The 20,770-nt window shown below is 33.2% G+C and overlaps 1 protein-coding gene across 8 annotated transcripts in view; it reads left to right on the plus strand.

The window, feature by feature from the left end:
* The window catches only part of NBEA (neurobeachin), a 355,903-nt gene that overhangs the window by 319,918 nt on the left and 15,215 nt on the right, over positions 1-20,770 (plus strand). For 3 of the 8 annotated variants that reach the window (XM_087966360.1, XM_087966361.1, XM_087966364.1), the window contains 4 exons: positions 15,223-15,285; positions 15,605-15,694; positions 18,938-19,130; positions 20,580-20,651. In XM_087966360.1, coding sequence (XP_087822486.1) covers positions 15,223-15,285; positions 15,605-15,694; positions 18,938-19,130; positions 20,580-20,651 — 418 coding nt within the window. Of the gene's footprint in view, positions 1-15,222; positions 15,286-15,604; positions 15,695-18,246; positions 18,406-18,937; positions 19,131-20,579; positions 20,652-20,770 lie in introns of those variants that run through there. The other 5 variants (XM_087966362.1, XM_087966363.1, XM_087966365.1 and 2 more) reach the window with 3 other exon arrangements.

Genomic DNA, 20,770 nt, shown 5'->3' on the forward strand with positions numbered 1-20,770 from the left:
CCATTTCAGGAAGTTTAATAAATTAACAATGAACATATCAAGAGAGAAACTTCTCGAAAAGAATTTTTGAAGAGAAGGATTAGGGTAGCATTTTTCCATTTCCAATTATCCTCCCTGAAGTAGTTATATTTTTAGGATTTCTATTTTTTTGCATGTGTTTATGTGTTATTCTTTGGCTTCCTTCTAATACAGGTAATCCTAAACTTAACCATTCATTTAGTGACCATTTGAAGTTACAACAGCACTAAAAAAAATGTGATTTACAGGAGGTCCCACTTACAACCAATGTATAATCCCCACAGTCATGTGATCAAAATTAGAGCATTTGAAACTGGCATTTATTTATGATGGTTGCAGCATCCCGAAATCATGTGATCAAGATTTGCAACCTTCCCTGCCAGCTTCTGAGTCAATGGGGAAGCTGAGTTTGCTTAAGGACCATATGGTTCAATTAATAACTGCAGTGGTTCACTTAACAACAAAAGGTTCTAAAAATGAGTACAACTCATTTAAGAACCATCTAGCTTAGTAACAGAAATTTTAGTCCCAATTCTGGTTGTAAGGTGAGGATTATCTATAATCAGGCTTGTACTGTAGCTGTAGACTAAATATAGAATAATATATCCTTCCTTCCTTCCTACATTCAGATATTTAAGAACATTTAAAAAAATGTTTTTGTCATTTAGATGAATAGGAAAAAATGTTAGCATATTTGCGGACCACCTATTTGATTAATCGTATATAGAATACCTTTATTTCTTCCTTGGATTCTCATATATTTCAAATCCTTATATAAGAACTCCTGATCAAGTCAGCCTGATATTCTCCAGGTATATTGGAAAACACAGCTTCAAAATTCCTAGATTGTAGGATCCTTGGCTAGAAATTCTTGGAGTTTTAATCCCAGTATATTTGTAGGGTACCAACTGGATAATGTTGGAGTAGCTTTCTATGAATTATGCTAAGTTATTGTACCTATAAGATGTTGTATAGACATTTTTCAAATTAATGTAATGCTTCCAGTCACTTCCATAATTTTATTTTTTTCACTTATTAGAAGATTTTTATGTTATTAGGTTGAGATATGTTTAATCTGAAATGTTCTGAAAAACAAGCCTAACAGAGAATACATGTACCAATACATGTACTGACAGCAAACATGTACCAAGTTATGTTCTCCTTATTTTTTCTATAAACTATTACTAGATTTGGTTAACTGTAAGAGTGACTTACTGTATAATGAGATTAGAGGCAGGGTAAAAGAAATCTTCCTTTGGAAGAGGAGTCATATTTCATCCCCCCCCCTCCCCCCCCCACACTTTCATAAAAGGCTAGTTTAATACTTAAGGGTTTTTTCATTAGAAGTATTGTATTCCAAAGCAGACCAAGAGCAAGTCAAACTACTTTTCTTCAATTATTGTATCTACGTCCAAATATTATTTATAGTCTAATGAAATGGTGCTTTGTTGGGAGATGAGAGGAACTATTAGAGATACACACAAATTGGAAACATAGCAAACTCTAGTTTCATCAGATAACATTTACAAGAATGCTGATGTAATGCTAGTTTCCCTTTTTTCAAAACCAAGAAATTTAGTAAAGTGAAAGATAAAATGTAATAAACAGCTCAAGGATATTGGTTTGTTTTTTTTCCTTGACAGGTGAAATCATAGTTACAGCACTAACCACAGCAATTATTGCATTAAAATGTCACTAAATTAGAGGTCAGAATAAGAGATAATTTTCTTCCATATGTCAGATTAAAAAAAGTTGACATTCTTTGACAGCACAGGATCTCTAGCTGAGAAAATTATGACAGCTTAACCCATCTTGCACTTGTATAACAGTAATTGATAATGAACTTTTCCATGACAGCCCTCTCCTGTGGAGAAACATGACAGAACATCTCTGCTACAAAGTCTGTATCCCTGTTTAATATGTAAACAGCAGTTGCATTGGACACTGGATGTTGTTGGGATTGTCTTTACTATTGGTGTACGTTAGAAATCCAACCAATGTTTTTAACCTTTTTAGCTATCATCAGAATACTGGTTGTAAGAATGTTAATTTATAGAATTAGAGGACACATTTGATTACAATGTAGTATTTCAAAGTTTTTGTATACAATTTCTTGATTATTTTCTTTTATTTTAGGCCTTGATCACTTGCTTGTAGATATTTGATTACCCAACTAGATAATATCATCAGTGCTAATGAGTGTGGGGTTTGCTCCCTGTTTTTTTACAGTAGCTTGCCCTGGCAGTGTTGTTGGGGCTGTAGTTCTCTCCTTCCTTCCTTCCTTCCTTCCTTCCTTCCTTCCTTCCTTCCTTCCTTCCTTCCTTCTTTCTTTCTTTCTTTCTTTCTTCATTCTTTCTTTCTTTCTTTCTTTCTTTCTTTCTTTCTTTCTTTCTTTCAGTATTGTTTTTTGTTTGATCATTTGTCTATTGTTAGTCACTGCTTACTGGGGTATTTTATGCTGGAAGGAATGTGTTCTGGTCTTGTTTTCTTCTTTGCTTTTTGTCTCTTTTGAGTAGGGTGTAAATATGGTTTATTTCTATGCATCTGTTCAATGGCTGATTTGTTTGAATGGCAAGCTTCGAGAATTTTTTTTAAAATTTTAGGATTTATCTTGGTCTTGGATACTCAGTTTTTCAGATGAACTTGTGGCTGAGTATAAAACCTCATGTTGTAATATTAAGGAATTTACATCATATCTACTACTTGCTAGTTGGTGTTCATGCATACGCTCTGCTGGTCTTTGGCATATCTATTCTAAATATTGGCCGTTACAATCCATTGTATGTAACAATTAACTCTTATCTTTTTCTTCTTGGGCTACTGTCTTTTGGTTCACTTAAGATGTTTTGGAGGGCTTTAGTTTAATTGGGTGCTACAGTGATGCCACATGTTATAATAGTTTGTTGTTTGTTTCCGAGGTGTTTTTTATAGATGATCATATTATTCTTTTCAATACCTGCTGTTAACTATAATGTAGTGGCTTGAGTAATCAGATACTTTTTGATAAAATTGTTTGGGTATCCATTTGCTGAAAGATGTTGTATAGAACAGCCTGCTTCCTTTTTTTTCCTGATGTTCCAGGTTGCTGCGTGTTTGTGCTTGTCTGAATAATATTCTTACACAACTCTTCTTGTGGAAGATAGAGTTGTTACTTTGGTAACGGAATACTTGATTAACATGTGTTGATTTTTTTATAGACTTGTCTTTCTAATTTGCTGTCATTTCCTCTGCTCATGAGGATATTCAGGAAGGGTACTCTTGGATGTTGTTGTTTTCTTCTCCTCTTGGGAATGTTTTTTCTTTAAAGATGCTATTGGCTGTTTCATGTGTCTTGCCTAATTCCTTTTTTATGATTGCAAAAATGTCATCTACAAAGCAGATCTATACTTTTGGTTCTATGTGTAGAAGTGTAGTAGTTTCTAGATACTGCATTATGATCTCTACTATGAGTCCTGAGCATGGTGAATCCATAGTTTTCCTCTGATTTGTTGATATATCTATCCATCAAACTGAAAGTAGAAAGTGAGGCAGGAATCATATATACATAGGAAACAAACCGTACATCCACTAGTACTGATGATCATATCTAGTTGGGTAATGAAACATTTGCAAAAAAAAAAACAATCAAGTTCAGAGAACACCAAGGCTCTATAGTTCAACCCTGAACTATGTATATTCTGTTGTATTAGAAATAACTATTTAAAGCAAGTATCCCAATTCCTTTAAATATATTGGCTGCATTTGGCATTTTCAAAACATGTCTTTGATGCCCAAAAATTATGGTTACCATAGGGAATTTTCCAACTCCAGTGACAATGAAAAGCAAATTAATAAGGCTTTTTGCCACTCAGACTTCCAGCTTTGTTTTTATGTGTTTGTTTTTCTGGACATGTCAATGTATTTACAAGCAAGGCATTTAGCTGCAGATTCTACATAAAATCCAATGACATTCTTGAAAATAAATTCTGGAAGCTAATGCTTTGCTTTGCTACAAAGACATCCACCTTTCCAATTTTGTTTACAATTTTCCATAAAGTAAAATACAAACTCACTGAAGGGAACTTTGATTTGCTTCTTCTAGAGAAGACTTTTGATTTGAAATTTCATTCTTATAAAGTAAACTACAAGAAAAGTGAGTGGTGGCTTTTCAAGCTGCATTTGCAAAAATTATACCTATTCTTACGATACGTAAATTGTATTGCTATTAGTTTTTCTTCTGAACAAACAGACATGACATGTGTTTTTACAAAACTAATTTAATGTAGTGATGTCAATACATCACTAATGTTTTGCTCCTCCATCACAACATGAAATTAAAATGGCTAAATAGAAATCATTGGCTTGTTGCCCCAAATGTAATTACCTTTGTCAGATGCAACATTGAAAGCAGGCTTTTTCTGTGTATATTTGCAGGAGCTAGTATTTTAAATGGATTGTTTATTTTATTCACTTCTTGTTTCAAATATTTGCCAAATCCTCATTTACATTTTATAGATGCAGTTGGTTTATGCTTGGTATTGTTTTGAAAGTTAGTGAAGAATTATATTCGACAATTGATCTTTGTATATTCTTTCCAGATTGTTTTCCTTATATTCAGTTCTATATAATATACGAGGTACACTTTCAAATTGTTGTATCGTGCTGATTCAATAGATTGAATATTTTCCACCTAAATATGGACCTCTGTATACCTAATACAGCCAAAGAATTTTCTGGCATGCTGCAGTAGGAAATGAATGAAAGGAGAAGTTTTATTGCTGCATACTAGAAACCTAGCTAGTCCAATGTACCAACCAATCAGATGTATCACAAAACTTTAATGATCATGTCCTGTTTTTGTTCCTTAGCAGATAGAAGTGAGCAATAATTGAGGCAATATGCAACTATCCTTAATAATACCACTCATAATTTTATAATCTATGTAACCATGTAAAACTCATTTAAAACCACCCAGGTTGTTGGCCATCAATACATCTTTCAAAAGTAGCTAGGCTCTTGCATACCTCCCACTGGGTAATAAAATGTTTCATTATGATTGTGAGATTGTTTTGAATCCATACTCAGTTATATACACTGACTTTGGTCTGTATATTATCTCCTGACTCATCTAATTCAAAGAGTACTCTTCTGAGTTTAAAAAGAGGCGAAAGTATTATTTATCCACTTGGGGGGTACTTACGAAGGTTTGGAAATGTCATATTTTATTTGCTCCCTAATAAAAAAATATCCAGCCATGCTAGCAATGCAAGGGGTAGAAGAAATGAGCAACATTTGACGGTTGATTTTCATTGCCATCTTGAAAACACATTTTCTGTACAGTATTTGTTTATTTTGAAGATGTTTGATATTCACATTATTTTGATGATTTTTTCTAGCATAAAATTTTGGCCTGAGTGGATTTTGAGTTTTTTTTCCAGCTGCTTTATTTTTAGTTATTGTATTTTATTTTCTTCTCCTATCTCTTTGTTTGATCTGACAGAAATAACAAATCATCCCCCAGGATCTACCATAGTAAAATATACCCACAGGAAGCATAGTTTTATACTTATTCTTCTCCTTGTTGAAAACTATGCTACTGCAGAAAGTTGACATGATAAGGCTGTCAAGGACCAACAAGATATCTCTAACAAAACAGATGGAATGCTACCATTTTGTAGCATTTTTTCTGAAAAATAAAGGTAGAAAAGGCAAATATGCTGTATTGTTAGAATATTATAAAATATTTGTCTGCATTTGTTTTTAAAAGTGATTATTCTTATCAATATATATTTTCTGCATCCAAATTTACTAAGTTAAAGGACCTGTAGAATTGATCATTTATATATTTATTGTTGTGCACATGTCTTCATAAATAGATAAGTACCTTTCCTCCAAAAATGGTTACGTTAGATACAGCATTTATAATATTTGTAGATTTTTATTGTTCTGCGCTACCCAGAATCACCATGTGTGAGTTAGGTGGCCATATATATATTTGTTTAATAAATAAGTAATACATAAATAAAATGCATTTTGAGGTGATCAGATCTGATGACTTAAGTGAAGGAATATGCATAACATGGCAAAAAGATCTTCTTTGGATTTGTCGTCTTTGTTGCCTATCAGTTTTTTAATATTTTATAAATCATATCTGTATATTGAAATTAATGGTATCTGTAGGAGATCAAAACAGAAAATATAACAGTGAAAGGAATGCAATTGAAGCCCTGACCCTTATTTACATGTTTCCACTGTCTTAATGCTGTATTGATATGACACAGCAGAGAAAGAACTATGTTCTCTGTCCTGCTCTGCTGAGGGTAGAACAGAGACAGAGACAAGCTATTCTAGAACAAGAAAGCTAGAGCTGAGAGGACTGCTTCAGGGCCTCCACAACTTCCACAATCTGGATAAGAGTATCTGAATCATGTTCTCCCAGCCACCACATAGATGGCCGCAGAATTGACAAGAACACAATAGAGTACTTTTTCATTATGTATTCAATTTTCATTGTACCTTTTGTTGAGGAGTTCATGGCAGTATAATAATACTCATGTCTCCCTAACAAATCTGTAAGGTACATTGGCTGCATTCAGACTGGAACCTGAGTACTCTTACTCCTATTCCAACACTATAACAATTATAGCACGTAGCTTTCATGAAAGAAAAATTGAGTTCATCTGAGTGGTTTAGATGTACTGAATATATGAAAGGAGAGAGAGTCCACAGTTCCAGGAAATATGTTTTTCAGTTACATATTCAGAATTCAGAAGCTGGTTACTTATAGTGTCACCAGTTTACAATGAATTGGGGTGGGGGAGAACTTCTGAGTTTATGTGAGTTGGTATATTTTTTCAAGATCAAAGCACTGTCTCTTTACTCAGATTTGTACTGAGATTTACTCCTTATTTTTGTCAGCTTCACCAGTTTGTGAATTAATAATCTAATTATTAGCCATTTTGTGACAGTACATGACAAGAGCAACCGCATCAGTGCCCCCATCCACTTTATTCTAGTGTAAGCCTCCATTAAATCTGTCTTTCTTCAAAGAAGTAAGGGGGTCTTTAATTTTTGAATGGACATGTTCAGACCAAATATATTTATTAGAATCGTTCTCCTTTGTGTATATCTAGTCTCAAATTAATAAGAAACATTGACTAAAGCTGTAAGATAATAAAGGCTGGAGTTTACATTGACCCAAAGGATATTTCATTTCTGTGTAATATAAATTGAGAAGATAGAAAATTTAGTACTGAATTTAGTAGAACAATGACAGAAATTTCATTTTGATTTAGTAGCTTTCTACTATATAGGAAAATGTTTTCCTAATGTGTTTTACAGACTGATGAAACATAAAATTATATTTAAATATTTAATATAATCTTGTGCATATAAAGTAAGGAAATGTAGATAATATAGTATTTGATTTACTAAACTTGTCTGTTTTTTATTTGACTCATAAAAACAATGCTTTATATGGTTATGTTTTATTTCTATAATAAGCCAGAACAACAACAAAAAACTCCATTAAAATACATTTCTCCATGATCAAGTATCATTGCAGGATTTGTCTGATTAATTCCAGCCTCCACCTATCATTTCTACTGTGACCTGTCCCACAGAAAGAATCCATGGTTGCAATAAATAAAAGAATACAATACCAAATTTTGTTTATCTGCTATATTATTGTTTCTCCATGTAATTTCTCAAGGAAAAGAAAATTAGAGCACATGTTAACAATTTATCAGTGATTTCATCTGTTAATGGAAATGTATGTTTCTATTCTTTATTATTCATTCAAAAGAAGATGTCATGAGTTTTCATGCTTTGCTGTAGAAAGGTTATAAGAGGATAAAGGCAAAGTCTTTGCATCAAATGTCTAGCCTTTTTAAAAGTAACTTTAAAATGTTAATTGGTATTTTAATTTCATAATTAACATTATATAAATATAACTGTAACATATTGCTTTGTAGTGGAAAACTATGGTCAGCAGATAATTTTTTGCCTGCTCTATTTGTCATCCAGGTGCCAGATATTAAAAAGTTACCTTATGTTCATCATTCAAGTAAACTTGGACAAGACTGCCTTCAACAATAGGACTATTATTTCTAAAACAGGATACATGACTGCCCCCCAAAAAGTGATAAATATTCTGTAGTTGCCTTTTTAAGCATTTGTTTTAAGAAGGCAACAGCTTGTTCATGCCTTTGACAGTTCTTGTCTTGTTTAGCCTTCAGGTATTCTAATTTTAAAGGAATGGATATGGATTTTCTGTCCTTAGCTTTCTTTAGAACTAGACAGAGATATTAGAGGAAAAAAATCCTGGAACTATAATCTCAGCGACTAAAAATTTCATTTATACATAGTCCATTTATAGAAGGTTTATTTGAAAATCTGATAATTCTCCACTTTCCGATGTGACCTTTTTTTTTTAGGCAATTGTCATATGAGAAGCACATCGCCAAGTTTATAAAAAGTGGGAAGTGATGATACCAATATTCTAGAATTGATTTTCTTAAAGAGTAGATGAGAAGCCATCATGGAACTTTCTTGAGAAATCAAATCAGAAATAAAGGATTTAAAACAGTTGGAATTAGTAGCTACAACAAGCTCGGTAGAATTCTGTAAATCTTCTCTGAATATGATTAGATCTAAATTCAACTTTGAAAGATGTTTACATATGTACCTTCTGTACAGCAATGCAATCTTAAATATGAGTAAGTGCTGAAGATAATAAGCACTATTGGCTATTCTGTTTTAGACTCTAAAATATTTCTCTTTTTTTTTTGTTTTGTTTTACAAAGACAACAAACTATAAACTCCATTATAGCCCCTTGCCTTAATCTAAACCCATGTGTAAGCTTCCAATAGTTTTGAATATAATAAATGTAAGTAAAACTAAAAGTAACAAGCAAAAATTATCCAAACTTTGAGTGAATATATGGTAATAAAATTATATCCTAAGAAATAAACATAGTATTCTTTAATGTACAATACGATTCTAATTTTAAAAGCTCACAATTGAGTTCTTTAAATAAAAGCTAAACTAGGCAGCTGTAAGCAATTGCTGTCAAGTTTCACAAGCACCAAAAAGCATTTTTTATCAGGAGAGAAGGAATAGTTTCAAATTCACAGTAAAGCCTTCTACTTTCAACGTACTCAAAACTGCATTTTGTAATTTTAGCATTTAATTTTGAAGAGAATAAGATTTCTTTCAGCCAATGGTCTCTAGGCGCCTTAAATATATAATGAAATCCAATTTTGTTTCTTATACAAATAAAAACTGAAATTAACTGAGCACATGGTGGGTGGGCAAAGGGGAATAAGTGAGACCCTTTCACGAGAAACAGTTCCATTAGTAACTCCAGACAAACATGTTGGGAAAACTCTGTGACTTGCCCTAAGGCATACATTCTGATAAGTACACTTTATTTTAAGTATTTTAGCATGTCTGACGACAAATAAAACTAAGTGGAAAGAAACAGTCATTGTACCTCATTTATTTTTAGCCAGTGTACCAAATGTAATTAAAGACATATTCATTTCACACACAGCCAATATGCATAGTGCTGTTTCAATAGTTAGTTTGTAGGTTTATATTAACTATAACAATATTCATCCTCCATTCATCCTCACTGTCTCATTCTAGCTGTGCAGAGAGAGAGACCCAAAAGGGCTTTTGATCATTTTTACTCTGCTTGGGTAATCTATTTAATCTGATGCCTTTCAACCAAATTTGGTGACATTACAGTACAACTGTTTATGAATTACTTTTTAGTGGTTTGGCAAAGGATATAACATACATAATCTTTTAATCAACATATCCAGGAAAGAATCATACAATAGATGGCAGGAAAGAAAAGAATGTTTGCAGAAGACTTAAATAGCTTGCAACATTTTTAACAGACGGACTCTGACATAAATAGATAATTTCTTATCATTGCAGGCCACAGCTAAAAAGAGTAAGCTGGAGCAGTTGGAGCAAGTGTCTAATGACTAACTGCTGGATAGGCTAAATATCTGTATAAATAATTGAATATGAATACCCCTATTTAAACAGTGACTTCTTGGTATGAATATATGTAACCAGTGATATTACACAAAGCCAGCTGGGTGACTTGGACCAGTTACTCTCACCCCTAGGAAGCAGGCAATGGCAAACCACTCCTGAAAAATGCTGCCAAGAAAACTTGAAACTGACTTGTCCAGCAAATGCTACTTCTTTGAAGGCACAAATAAATATATTGTAGAATAGTAGAAAGAAAATCAGGTGCTACCCTTAGCCTGACCTAAGAAACTGACTGGTTACCATTGTAGTTTGAACAATTTGACCTTTTGTTCCAGCAACCTGCAAATGTAGGGAAGAAGAGAAAGAGAAATAAAAGAGAAAGTGCTTCCAGAAAGAAAGAATGAATGACTCTACACTTTTGATGCTAACTCACCACATCAACCAACATAATGGATTCCATCACTGTTCTGCAATGTTCTCAGCAGAAAAAGAGTTACTAAGAAAGAAAAAAATATTTTTCTTTGATTAATAGTCTTATAAAATAGAGAATAACTTGTCTGCTTATTTTAACAACCAAGAACTTATAGTGCTTATTGTGTCTTTAAAAAATCTCTTCTAAGCTTTATGCATTAATGTCAAATTGAAATCAATAATCTTCAGCTCTATGCTATTTAACAGCTATAAACACAAATAAAAAAAGCAGTATCTCATATCGTTACTATGAAACAATAACGTTTTCAGGCTGCATATAAAATTTACCCAGTGTGCTGTCAGTCATTTCTGCTCTAAACAGAATACAATCAAATTGAGTTTCTATACAAAAAAGCGGTAAGAATTATTCTGCCTCCTTTGTTGAGTGGAAGAAAAATAAAACAATAAAGAGGACTTAGTTTGTCTTCACTGGCTTTTTTTTCATATGGCATTACCTTAGATTTAAAGGCATTATCTTGCATATGGTATTTAAATTTGTTGGATTAATGCCTAATCGTTAGCATTCCTTCAAACCAGGAGTTCCTAATCTTTTTGCCATCACAGCTCCCTTTTATGTAATCTTAATGTACACACTTTCCCTAACAATCCAAAATGAACAGTGAAAACCATATCTTGAATCTTTGGGAAAGGTGGATTTATTATAACAAGATAACTAAAATGTTCTTCACACCTGCCCTGTACTCTCTTGGTATCTTCTCAAAAGAAGGACATGTCCCAGTTTGGGAAACCCAGATTTAAACCTTTTATATGGCAGAAAAGTTTTAGGGCCATTTTATCCTTGCTGTTATAAAAGTAAATGTCATATAACATATCGTCAAGCTCCATATTCTACATAGATGGAACTATTGTCGATTTTCCATCAGTTGGATGTGTGTGCAATAGAAGGAAGAGAGGAATCTGGTATGTTCAGCAGTATGGAATTGCAAAGGAAATGGCAACAGCAAGACTTCAAAATAGTTTTATTTGGCTCCGAAAATAGGAAATGGCCTTATGCCAGGTTAGACTCTTGGATTGTTTAGTTTGGAATTATTTCCTTAGTGATTGGCAGTAGCAATCCTGATTTTCATATTACAAAGAAAACTCAAGGACTTCACCTAGGCCCTTTAAATTATGTGCTTGAGCAATATTCTTCCTCTAGCATATTAGATGACACTTAGCATGTCACAGTAGTATCTTCAAACACCTAATTAACATAAAAAAGCTTTATTCATGCTTATAAAATTGGAAACAGCAGCAAGTAGTTGTTTTTTTTTCTATGCTATGAAGGAAATCTTAACTGCCTCAAAAAATAAAAAGCTGATCTGCCATTTTGGGTAATAGTTCATGCACCCGAGGAAGTAAGCTCCACACTATGAAAGCTTGTGACAATATAAATTTATTATAATTTAAAACTGCCAGAAGAGACTTATTCCTGTTGTGACAGAAAGCTCCTCTGGTGAAATTTTGCTGAAGCATGGTGATGTTTAATTGTGATAATTACAAAATTATGATAGTTTTGTCCATTTGTTTCACAATTACCAGAGTGTATTGTTATTAGAATATTGTTTTAGACACCAAATGGCATTAAAAGAAACATTCACAATAAATATCACATGCACCCTCCTGGAAACCATCAGTTTTTAGCATTCCTTTGTGGTCTAGTTTTTCTGAGTAGAGTGGAGTGGTCATCTATCAAATATGTTGATAGTATAATGGATCCTATACTAAGCAGGGGAAGTGGACTAAATTATCTTTATAATCCTTTCCAACTTTCTTGATATATTAGGCATAGTTTTAACTTGTGAGTACAAGGTTATTTATTGATGATTTAAGATAATAACTTTAATTAATATTCTATTGTGTGAATACCATACATTTAGTAAAAACTGGCCAACCCAAGAGACTTTTATTGATTTCTGATGTGGTTCCCTTTACTTTTAAACATATATGAATGAAAAATTAATGACTGTATTTCATCGACATGTATTTGAATTTCAAAATAGACACAAAATTTGCATAACAATGTCAGACTTCACATACTGATTTTGAGAGATTTTTCATATCTTAGCTATACATTTTAAGGCTAAAAAACCTTGATTACCTATTTTGTTTCCTACTCTATCCCCAGATTTTGGTAGGGTTGATATTATCATCATAGCTAGTTGCACACAGTCAGAGATTTAGACTGGATTTGGCATTTCTGTCCTTCCCAAGTACCTGGGATAAGCATTAGTTTTATTATTAAAATCATGAGCTTACTGCTGAAATGTTTGGATGCATTTGAAATTTAATTTGAGCAATAGTTTTTGTGTATTGTTTCTCTCTTTTCCCTCATATTCATTTACCTTTTCCATTCACCATTTTTCTTTACCTGTCCCCTATTTTCTTTTCTTCCCAGTGCAGTTATTTCTTCCTCGTACCACATTTCCTTCCTAGGGTTTTGCTTTTGTTATTATTTACTTGGTTGTCATTTTTTTACTTTTTTGCTATTTGCTATTCCTATTGAAAGAAGGGAAAGGAACATATGCTTGTATTTATGTATTTCAGTGTGACAGTAGTTTGTATATTTAAATGAATATATGCAGCTGGAGTCACTTACTTTTGTAATGAAATGCCTTGGGCTTTTGTCATGGCATTGTCCTTTTCTTGATATGTGGCTTCTGGTAGTATATACTACACACACACACACACACACACACCTATAAAAATATGTATGTGCTTCCCCATGTAAATGTTGCATATATTTGTTGGAAGAATATGTAGAATTGTTTGCAGCTGGAGCAGTCAACCATTGCTTGGGGGTGGACGGGGGTTGTTATGCATTGCACAAGATTTTGTATGTATGTTGCATGTATTATTCTGTATTAGAACAAAAAGAGTACTATTCTTCTTCTCCTGAACACTCCAGAGACTCAGACATACTCTCCTACCTATTTCAGAAATAATGTACTCAGAATGAGCCCCAAATAGTATAGGGAGAAAAAACAAAAGCATAGGATGAAGGGGGTCAGTCTTAGACATAGGAAGTTGACAAATATAAGAGATGAAAGAGACTGATTTTTTTTTCTTCAGGTAAGGCAAATTGTTTTTAGAAATAGTTGGAGTACAGCTCTTGCTCGAGCATAGTTTATTTTTGGAGTATCAGGAATATTTATTGGAGCATTTCCTGCTATCTGTTTTTAAATAACACTGCCTGTACAATTTGATGGATGTCTGTTTAGAAATCATTGGATTTAATGAGCTTACAGAATGGTAAATGGACATGAGATTGCAGTATTAAATTCAATTATCATCTAGTGAATGTCATTTGTGGAGATTTTCTTGAAAGCTTTGCATAGAGTTCACTGCTATTTTGTACCAAATATTCACTAGGTTTTCCAAATGACAGGGGAAAAAAGAGATAAATATTTGAATCATGTGGAAAATAACCTACTATATATAACTTATTGTGCATGTGCTATATATATTAAGGCATATCTATTTAACATTTTTACATGCATAACTAAGATTTGAGTAGGATTCTGACAAAGGATGGGGTCAAATGGAAAAATAATAATAAATAAATAACAGAACATGTGTTACAACCATGTACAAACACTCTGTCCGTTCTGTAGCCATTGCCCCGCTTTTGTATTTGATTTTTTTCATCAAACCTTCTAATTGCATGTAATAGTCTTAGTTTGGAACCTATTGAGTAAAGAGATGGATTTCAAACTAGGGGTGTGTTTTTCCTGGTTAGTCTAATTCCCTAGTGGCATTGTTCTTTGGGAACAACTAACCATTAGTCATTTATGCCATAGTAATATCCTGTTCATTTCAGTGTGCTCTATGTTTTATTATATTTTAAGAAGAGATTGAGTGTAACCAGGTTTTGTGCAGTTTTTGTAAGCAGAGCAGGATAGAGGATAGTAAACACAACTCAAAACTGCTGTTGCTAGTACAGCTGTTCACAAATCTGCTGCCTAAGAAGTCATGAGGGAATTTTCTCTACAGATTTTATAAAACCATATTATTTTCATTATAAGCAGTCAAACCTGAAAATATTTTCCATATCATAACTTTTTAATGTAGTGTCTCTCAACCAATGTTGGCTGGGGAATTATGGGGATTGAAGTCCAGACGTTTCAAAGTTGTTAAGATTGAGAAACACTGCTTTAAGAGATGTTGGTATCCATTTTATACTGCTAGATGGAACACTGTATGGTGGGCAGGAGGTGAGCAATAATTCCTATCCTCTTTTTAAAACTGGAAACTTGCATTGCTAGTACTTCATTAATTGCTTCACACATTAAGTCTTTTTCCGACAACATGTCTTCAGCGCCAGCACCAAGTCAAGTTGTAACTTTCAAATGTGCCACATTTGGCTGCTGGTTAGAATTTTTTTTTTAATGTTACTGTTAGTGTGATTTTTGATCTGCAGAAAAAAGTAAAGGAAATTGCTGGGAGAGATAATACTGGGGGGGAAATCAAATTATTGATAATACAGAATGTAAAACCTTATGATTAATTAAGTGAGCAATGAATTAGTTAATGTGAAGAAGATGAGTAAGGAAATGCTTATGTACCAAGGAAATGTCATTAAAACACAATAAAAATTGTATATTTGGGCTAATTACTTTATCTACAAGTAGATAAACAATTAGCAATGTAATTATCTCTATTGTGCCTAGTTAATCTGATGGAAATTATAATTTTTTTTAGATTTGTATTTTCCACAAATTATATTTCTCTTTTTCTAATTCAAGATACCAGATGCTTATTTTATTAGAGACCCTCATAGTTTCCTCCTTACAAAGGACTTCATTAAGGTATATGTTGTGTTTAGTGCAGAGAATTCTCACAAGGTCTTAAGCTGCATGTCCTCACAGGTTAACATTTTCACATGCATTTGCAGCTACTTGAAATAGCAATGATTAGTGGAATAACTGAAGCATGCTTGAAAGAACCAACACTTGTCTACAAAATACTAACACTTGGATGAGTCTGCAGCCTGGGAGAAGAGCACCCAGTGAATTTTCTGGATTTTTTTTCATGGCTGACTTGGGATATGCTTCTATTGTCAAAGAGTGTGTTGACCTATATTTTTGATGCACATTGATTATGACAAGCACTCTGCTTTCCCTGCAGGCCATGGAGGCACAGATACAGAACTTTGGACAGACGCCATCTCAGTTGCTTATCGAGCCACATCCTCCTCGGAGCTCTGCTATGCACCTGGTGAGATAAAACTGCTTGTTAGGGATTTATTTCCTCTGCATTCAAGAATCCTTTATTGGTCATAAATGCCCATTTAAGTAACACTTTCTCTTCATATGTTCTGACTTCCCTAAAAACTCAGATTTTCTGTTTGTGTGTTTCTGTGTGCACAAAATAGTATGCTAAAAGAGAGGGAGAATTAGGGTAAATTACTAAGTGATTTATCAAATATTTGATTCTTTAAATCAGTTTCTACTATAGTAAATATGCTTATGATTAATAATATGTTCTGAAATTTAAAAGCCTTCATTGTTATGGTAGAAACATACCATGGTATGAAGAAATTATTTATGTAATTCATGATTGCTAGGTATTCAAAATGAGGAATTATAGTTAATCTCCTGCTATCTCTTCAGAGAGGAGATACTGAATACTTGTTTAAATTCTAATTAGAAATTAGAACATAATTTCTAATTCATTTTTCTGCATTTATTTCATAGGAGTATAAACTATATGTATGGTTCAAACAAATTGGAAAGAATTATACTGTATTTCTTTCTTCTTTTTTGTTCCCATTTTAAACCTCTAAATTTTGAGGATTGTTTATAAAGATTTTAGTGAAAGTCCAGAACATTTTAAAATGGTTCTACTTCAGCTGCCATTAAATATTAAGGGCACAATTGTTTAGGCAACACTTTTTCCTGATTATACTTTCATTTGTTACATTTATATCCCTCTTTTCCCCCAGAAGCAAAATGCAATGTATGTAGCAATCATTCCTCCCATTTTAATCTCAAATAAACAGTCCACTAAAACAGGTTGTATTGAATAACAGTTCAAATTCATCCTGAGAGTTTCTATAGCTGCAGATAGATATGAACCTGGGTTCCTATTCATAGTCCAATAGTAGCAAACTAGTCACTTTACTTCTGTTCAAACTTATGATAGATTCCCCCAAATGTATTGAAGACTGTTTTTCAAATTCCAATAGTTGGCATGCATACACCCTTGTGGTCATGTGGCCACATTTTGAATGGTCAACAACTGGCCTGCATTTATGGCTGTTTGCAGTGTCCCATACTCATGGAACTGCAATTTAAAATATTTTTGCCAAAAATCAGTGTTTGCTTTGTTTCCCAGCAAAAAACACCCAGTGTGAACAATGGTTTCACTTAACAACCATGGAGTTTAATGGCTGCTATGTTTATTTTATGACTTGGTGTTTGTTTAATGACTGCCAAAAATGGCCATAAAATTAGGCTAGTTCACATGGTGTCTCACTTAATGATCAAAATGATTTATGACTGTAATTGTGGACTCAATTATGGTCAAAAGTTGAAGACTATCCGTATTCTTCAAATAATATGAGAAAGAAAATATTTAAAGCCTTAAGGGACAGCAAAATCATAGCAAGTAAATATATTCTCATAACACTTCTAGAATATTCTCAAAATTATTTTAATCTGTAATCTATATACCTTTACCTAAGAAGAATGCAGGGAGGGGGCAGGACCTTTTCTATTTTAATTTACTGTTTTTCCAAAGGAGTAATCATGCAGATCACATCCTACATTATTTTAAAGGATATTGGAAGGATTGGAATGGATTGGAAGTAAATAACCTTTTAGATTTATTAAATCCATTGACAATTACACTCACATGTGATAACAAATGTGGCATATGTAGCAGTTTAGGTTTCCCCTTTTGGCAAGATGATAAGGAGAAATTTAAAACCATCCAGTTACAAGTGTGTGTGGGAAGAAAATAGTTTGACTTAAGATATGATTAAATAATTGAAATAGGCTTGATTGCCATAATAGATTGTCATTATCAAAAGAGAGCTAGAGAGCTAGTTCTTCTGGAATTTTCAGCATCTTGCCACTTCACTGATTATTTGATATGCTAGAGCAATTTAGTAGCTTGGGATTTGGGGGAAGAATAATATGATAGTTCTATGCCTTCTTACAGAAACACCAACACAGAATGCCAATGAAATCTTTCTGTTCATCCTATGGTGAACATGCTTTAATGTAACACAGCGTGCCTTGCTATTCAGTGTCTATGTGAAATTGCTGATGATGATCATCTGGAAATGTGGGATCATGATCTCATCATCATGCTGATTACATTGAGCACTTTGTTTCCAATTGAATCAGGCAGTGTGATTGAAGTATTTGAGGTCTCGATGTAATGATAGCACTTTTACATGCAGAAGTGGCAACTCAGTCCATATTTTTCAAAGCTGAGGAATAAAATATTCAAAATCTTCAAAGAGTCCACTTTAATGAATCCACTAACAATAGGGTGTGCAGACTCCTAGATTCTGTTCCTTACCTCTGATTCTTTCATTAAAATTTCTGATTGAATTCTTTGTGATTCCTGTTTCCTTTATTGTGTTGTGTGACACTGGGATTGACATTTAGCTTATGAAGTTCTATTACTTCTCCCCGTGTCTTCCAATCAGTTGGAATGTCCCAGCTTGTAATTCTATTAATAGATTTGGTTCACAGTATTGGGGCCAGTAATAAGAACTTTTCAGTTATGGTGTTTCCTTTATGGTGTCTCTTCTTTAGGGAAGTCACCTGCCCTGTGCTGTCTTCTACTAGACAACTACTGAAGACATACCTGTTCATTCAAGCATTATAGCATGACAAGTTCTGCATGACTAGATTGCTTTTTAGGTTACAGTGCACTTCCTCATTCTGTATCACATCACTAAAAATCACCAGGATAATATTAGATAACAATAATACATTTTATTAAGGAGTGTGTATTCCATGGTTTTGCCATTTTCAGCTTAGCTCAGTATTTCTTCTTACTATTAATGCCATTACATTTATTTTTGCTATTGGCTTTTATACAGCTCTTAACTCAATTCCTCCGGTTTATGTTTCTTGAGATTGTCTATTGTATAAGCCTAATGAATGACTAAACTACTGCTTCTGTTTGACATCTTTACTATATAAACAACTCTAAGCATTTTAGTTAGTTTTCTATTTGTTGACTGTATCATCACTTGTCCTGTAATGATAAACTAATGGACATTTGCCATGACTTTTCCATATTTGCGTTACTATAATTCACCAGTAACCACTTCTCTAATTTTGCTGTCTTGTATTTATAGTGGTAGTTGTATAAATAACATTTTTCCTGGATGTGTAAGTACTTCCTGACTCTCTTAACCTTATTTTCCCTTCAGACCTTCTCACTAATTGTGTTATTCTTTCTGTTTTCTTCTGTTCTCTTTTCCTTTCTACTCAACAGTGTTTCCTTCCACAGAGCCCACTTATGTTTAAAGATCAGATGCAGCAAGATGTTATAATGGTGCTCAAATTTCCATCAAATTCTCCTGTCACACACGTGGCAGCCAATACACTCCCACACCTTACAATTCCTGCAGTGGTAACTGTGACTTGCAGCCGGCTTTTTGCAGTAAATAGATGGCACAACACAGTAGGTATGTTTCAAGATGGATTTTCAGATGAGTTTGTTTAGTTTGGGTTGGGCTTGTATTGAACTTCATTACCCAAATAAATGAAAATATTTATTTTCAAAGGAAGGTTTGTAAATAAATCAAGACGTTGTTTAAAAATGTTTCCTATAACTTAATCCACCTTTGAAAGTATCATTGGGAAAATTAAATGCCATCTCAAAACACTCAAATATACAACCACATATACACAAACATACATGCACACCAAAATAATCTGCCTGGTATTCTTTTGAATGCTTGTTTATATCCTCCCAATTTAAGTATAAATTATTCTATTAGATTGCATGTGAATAACAGTGCATTGCTAGGGCCAAGCTAGTTATATATTCACTAGTTTTGCTTTTTTTTAAAGTACACAGCAGAGGGGAGAGGCTGATTTTTTTTTAAGATCAAGAGAGAGAGATGGATGAAAACAGCTGAACTCTAACTTTGTCCATATTGCTTCCTGGTGCATTCCCTGTGTGTGAACTATGGAAAGAGGAAAGCACTGGAATTGATTGGAGTTGTGAGAAGATTCAGCTACAATCACCTCCTTTATATACACTCCTTCCTGATATCTACACATTAGATATGCACATATTCTATTTAATGCATAAAAATGTACTAATAAGCATGCCAGTCTCCATCTAATTTCATTCAGACACAAATGAAAACTTATAGGAAACAAACCATAATAAACAAATTTAGAAAAGGATAGATTGAGAACACAGATTTAGGAATAGATAAATAGAATGTAGAAAAATTGTTAAAGAAAGGTGTAACAAAATGGAAAAGGAATCCAAACTTTTACATCTGAAACAAATGCCCTCATTTAGGTGTTACTTTGGGACCACCACATAACCCTTTGCTATCCTGTTGTAAATTTATATTAAACTGTAATTCTGATAAGTTTATTACAAAAGGGTTCAAATATCCCTTGAGCGAAGCGAAGGTGACAGCAACATCAGCCCACTTTTCTTTAACCAGAACATGCCTGGGTTATAGGCTCCAGGAGTTGTTTTTCATTAGGTTACGAAGATTTGCTCTTTTTTTGAGGTCTGGATAAATATAAAACCACTGATATACAATATCAGAATCTTTTCCTGCATAATTATTCATTCATTCATTCACTCATTCATACATACAGAGAGTGAGAGCACAGAGTTTTTCAATATAATAAAAATATACAATAGTAACAATTACTAGTTATCGTTTTAATGTTTTCCCCATCTTCTTTGTGCTGTTTAATAATTCCAAATTCAATTCGATAGTTTCTTCTTTCAGAAAAAGTCCATACAGGTTTCCAATCTTACAAAAAAACAACTGCTTGTCATTTTGCAATGTGGAAAGCAAGAAAGAGGAAAATGTTAGCAATCTCATAGTACAAACCTAATTTTGTATAGCCCTTATTGGCATTCCTTTTCTGTTCCTTAGGCCTCAGGGGAGCGCCAGGATATTCTCTAGATCAAGCTCATCATCTTCCTATTGAAATGGATCCATTGATTGGTATGTTATTTTAGATGGAAAATAAATAAGAAATTATTAGTTTCAACAACAATTTAGTATATAATATTTTCATGAATTAGAAGAATTCAAAATAGAGGAAAAATAGTTACAGCTCACTA

This window comes from Notechis scutatus, chromosome 5, assembly GCF_049901735.1.
Source record: "Notechis scutatus isolate UNSWTSFEM ecotype Mainland chromosome 5, rNotScu1.2, whole genome shotgun sequence".
NCBI lineage: Eukaryota > Metazoa > Chordata > Lepidosauria > Squamata > Elapidae > Notechis > Notechis scutatus.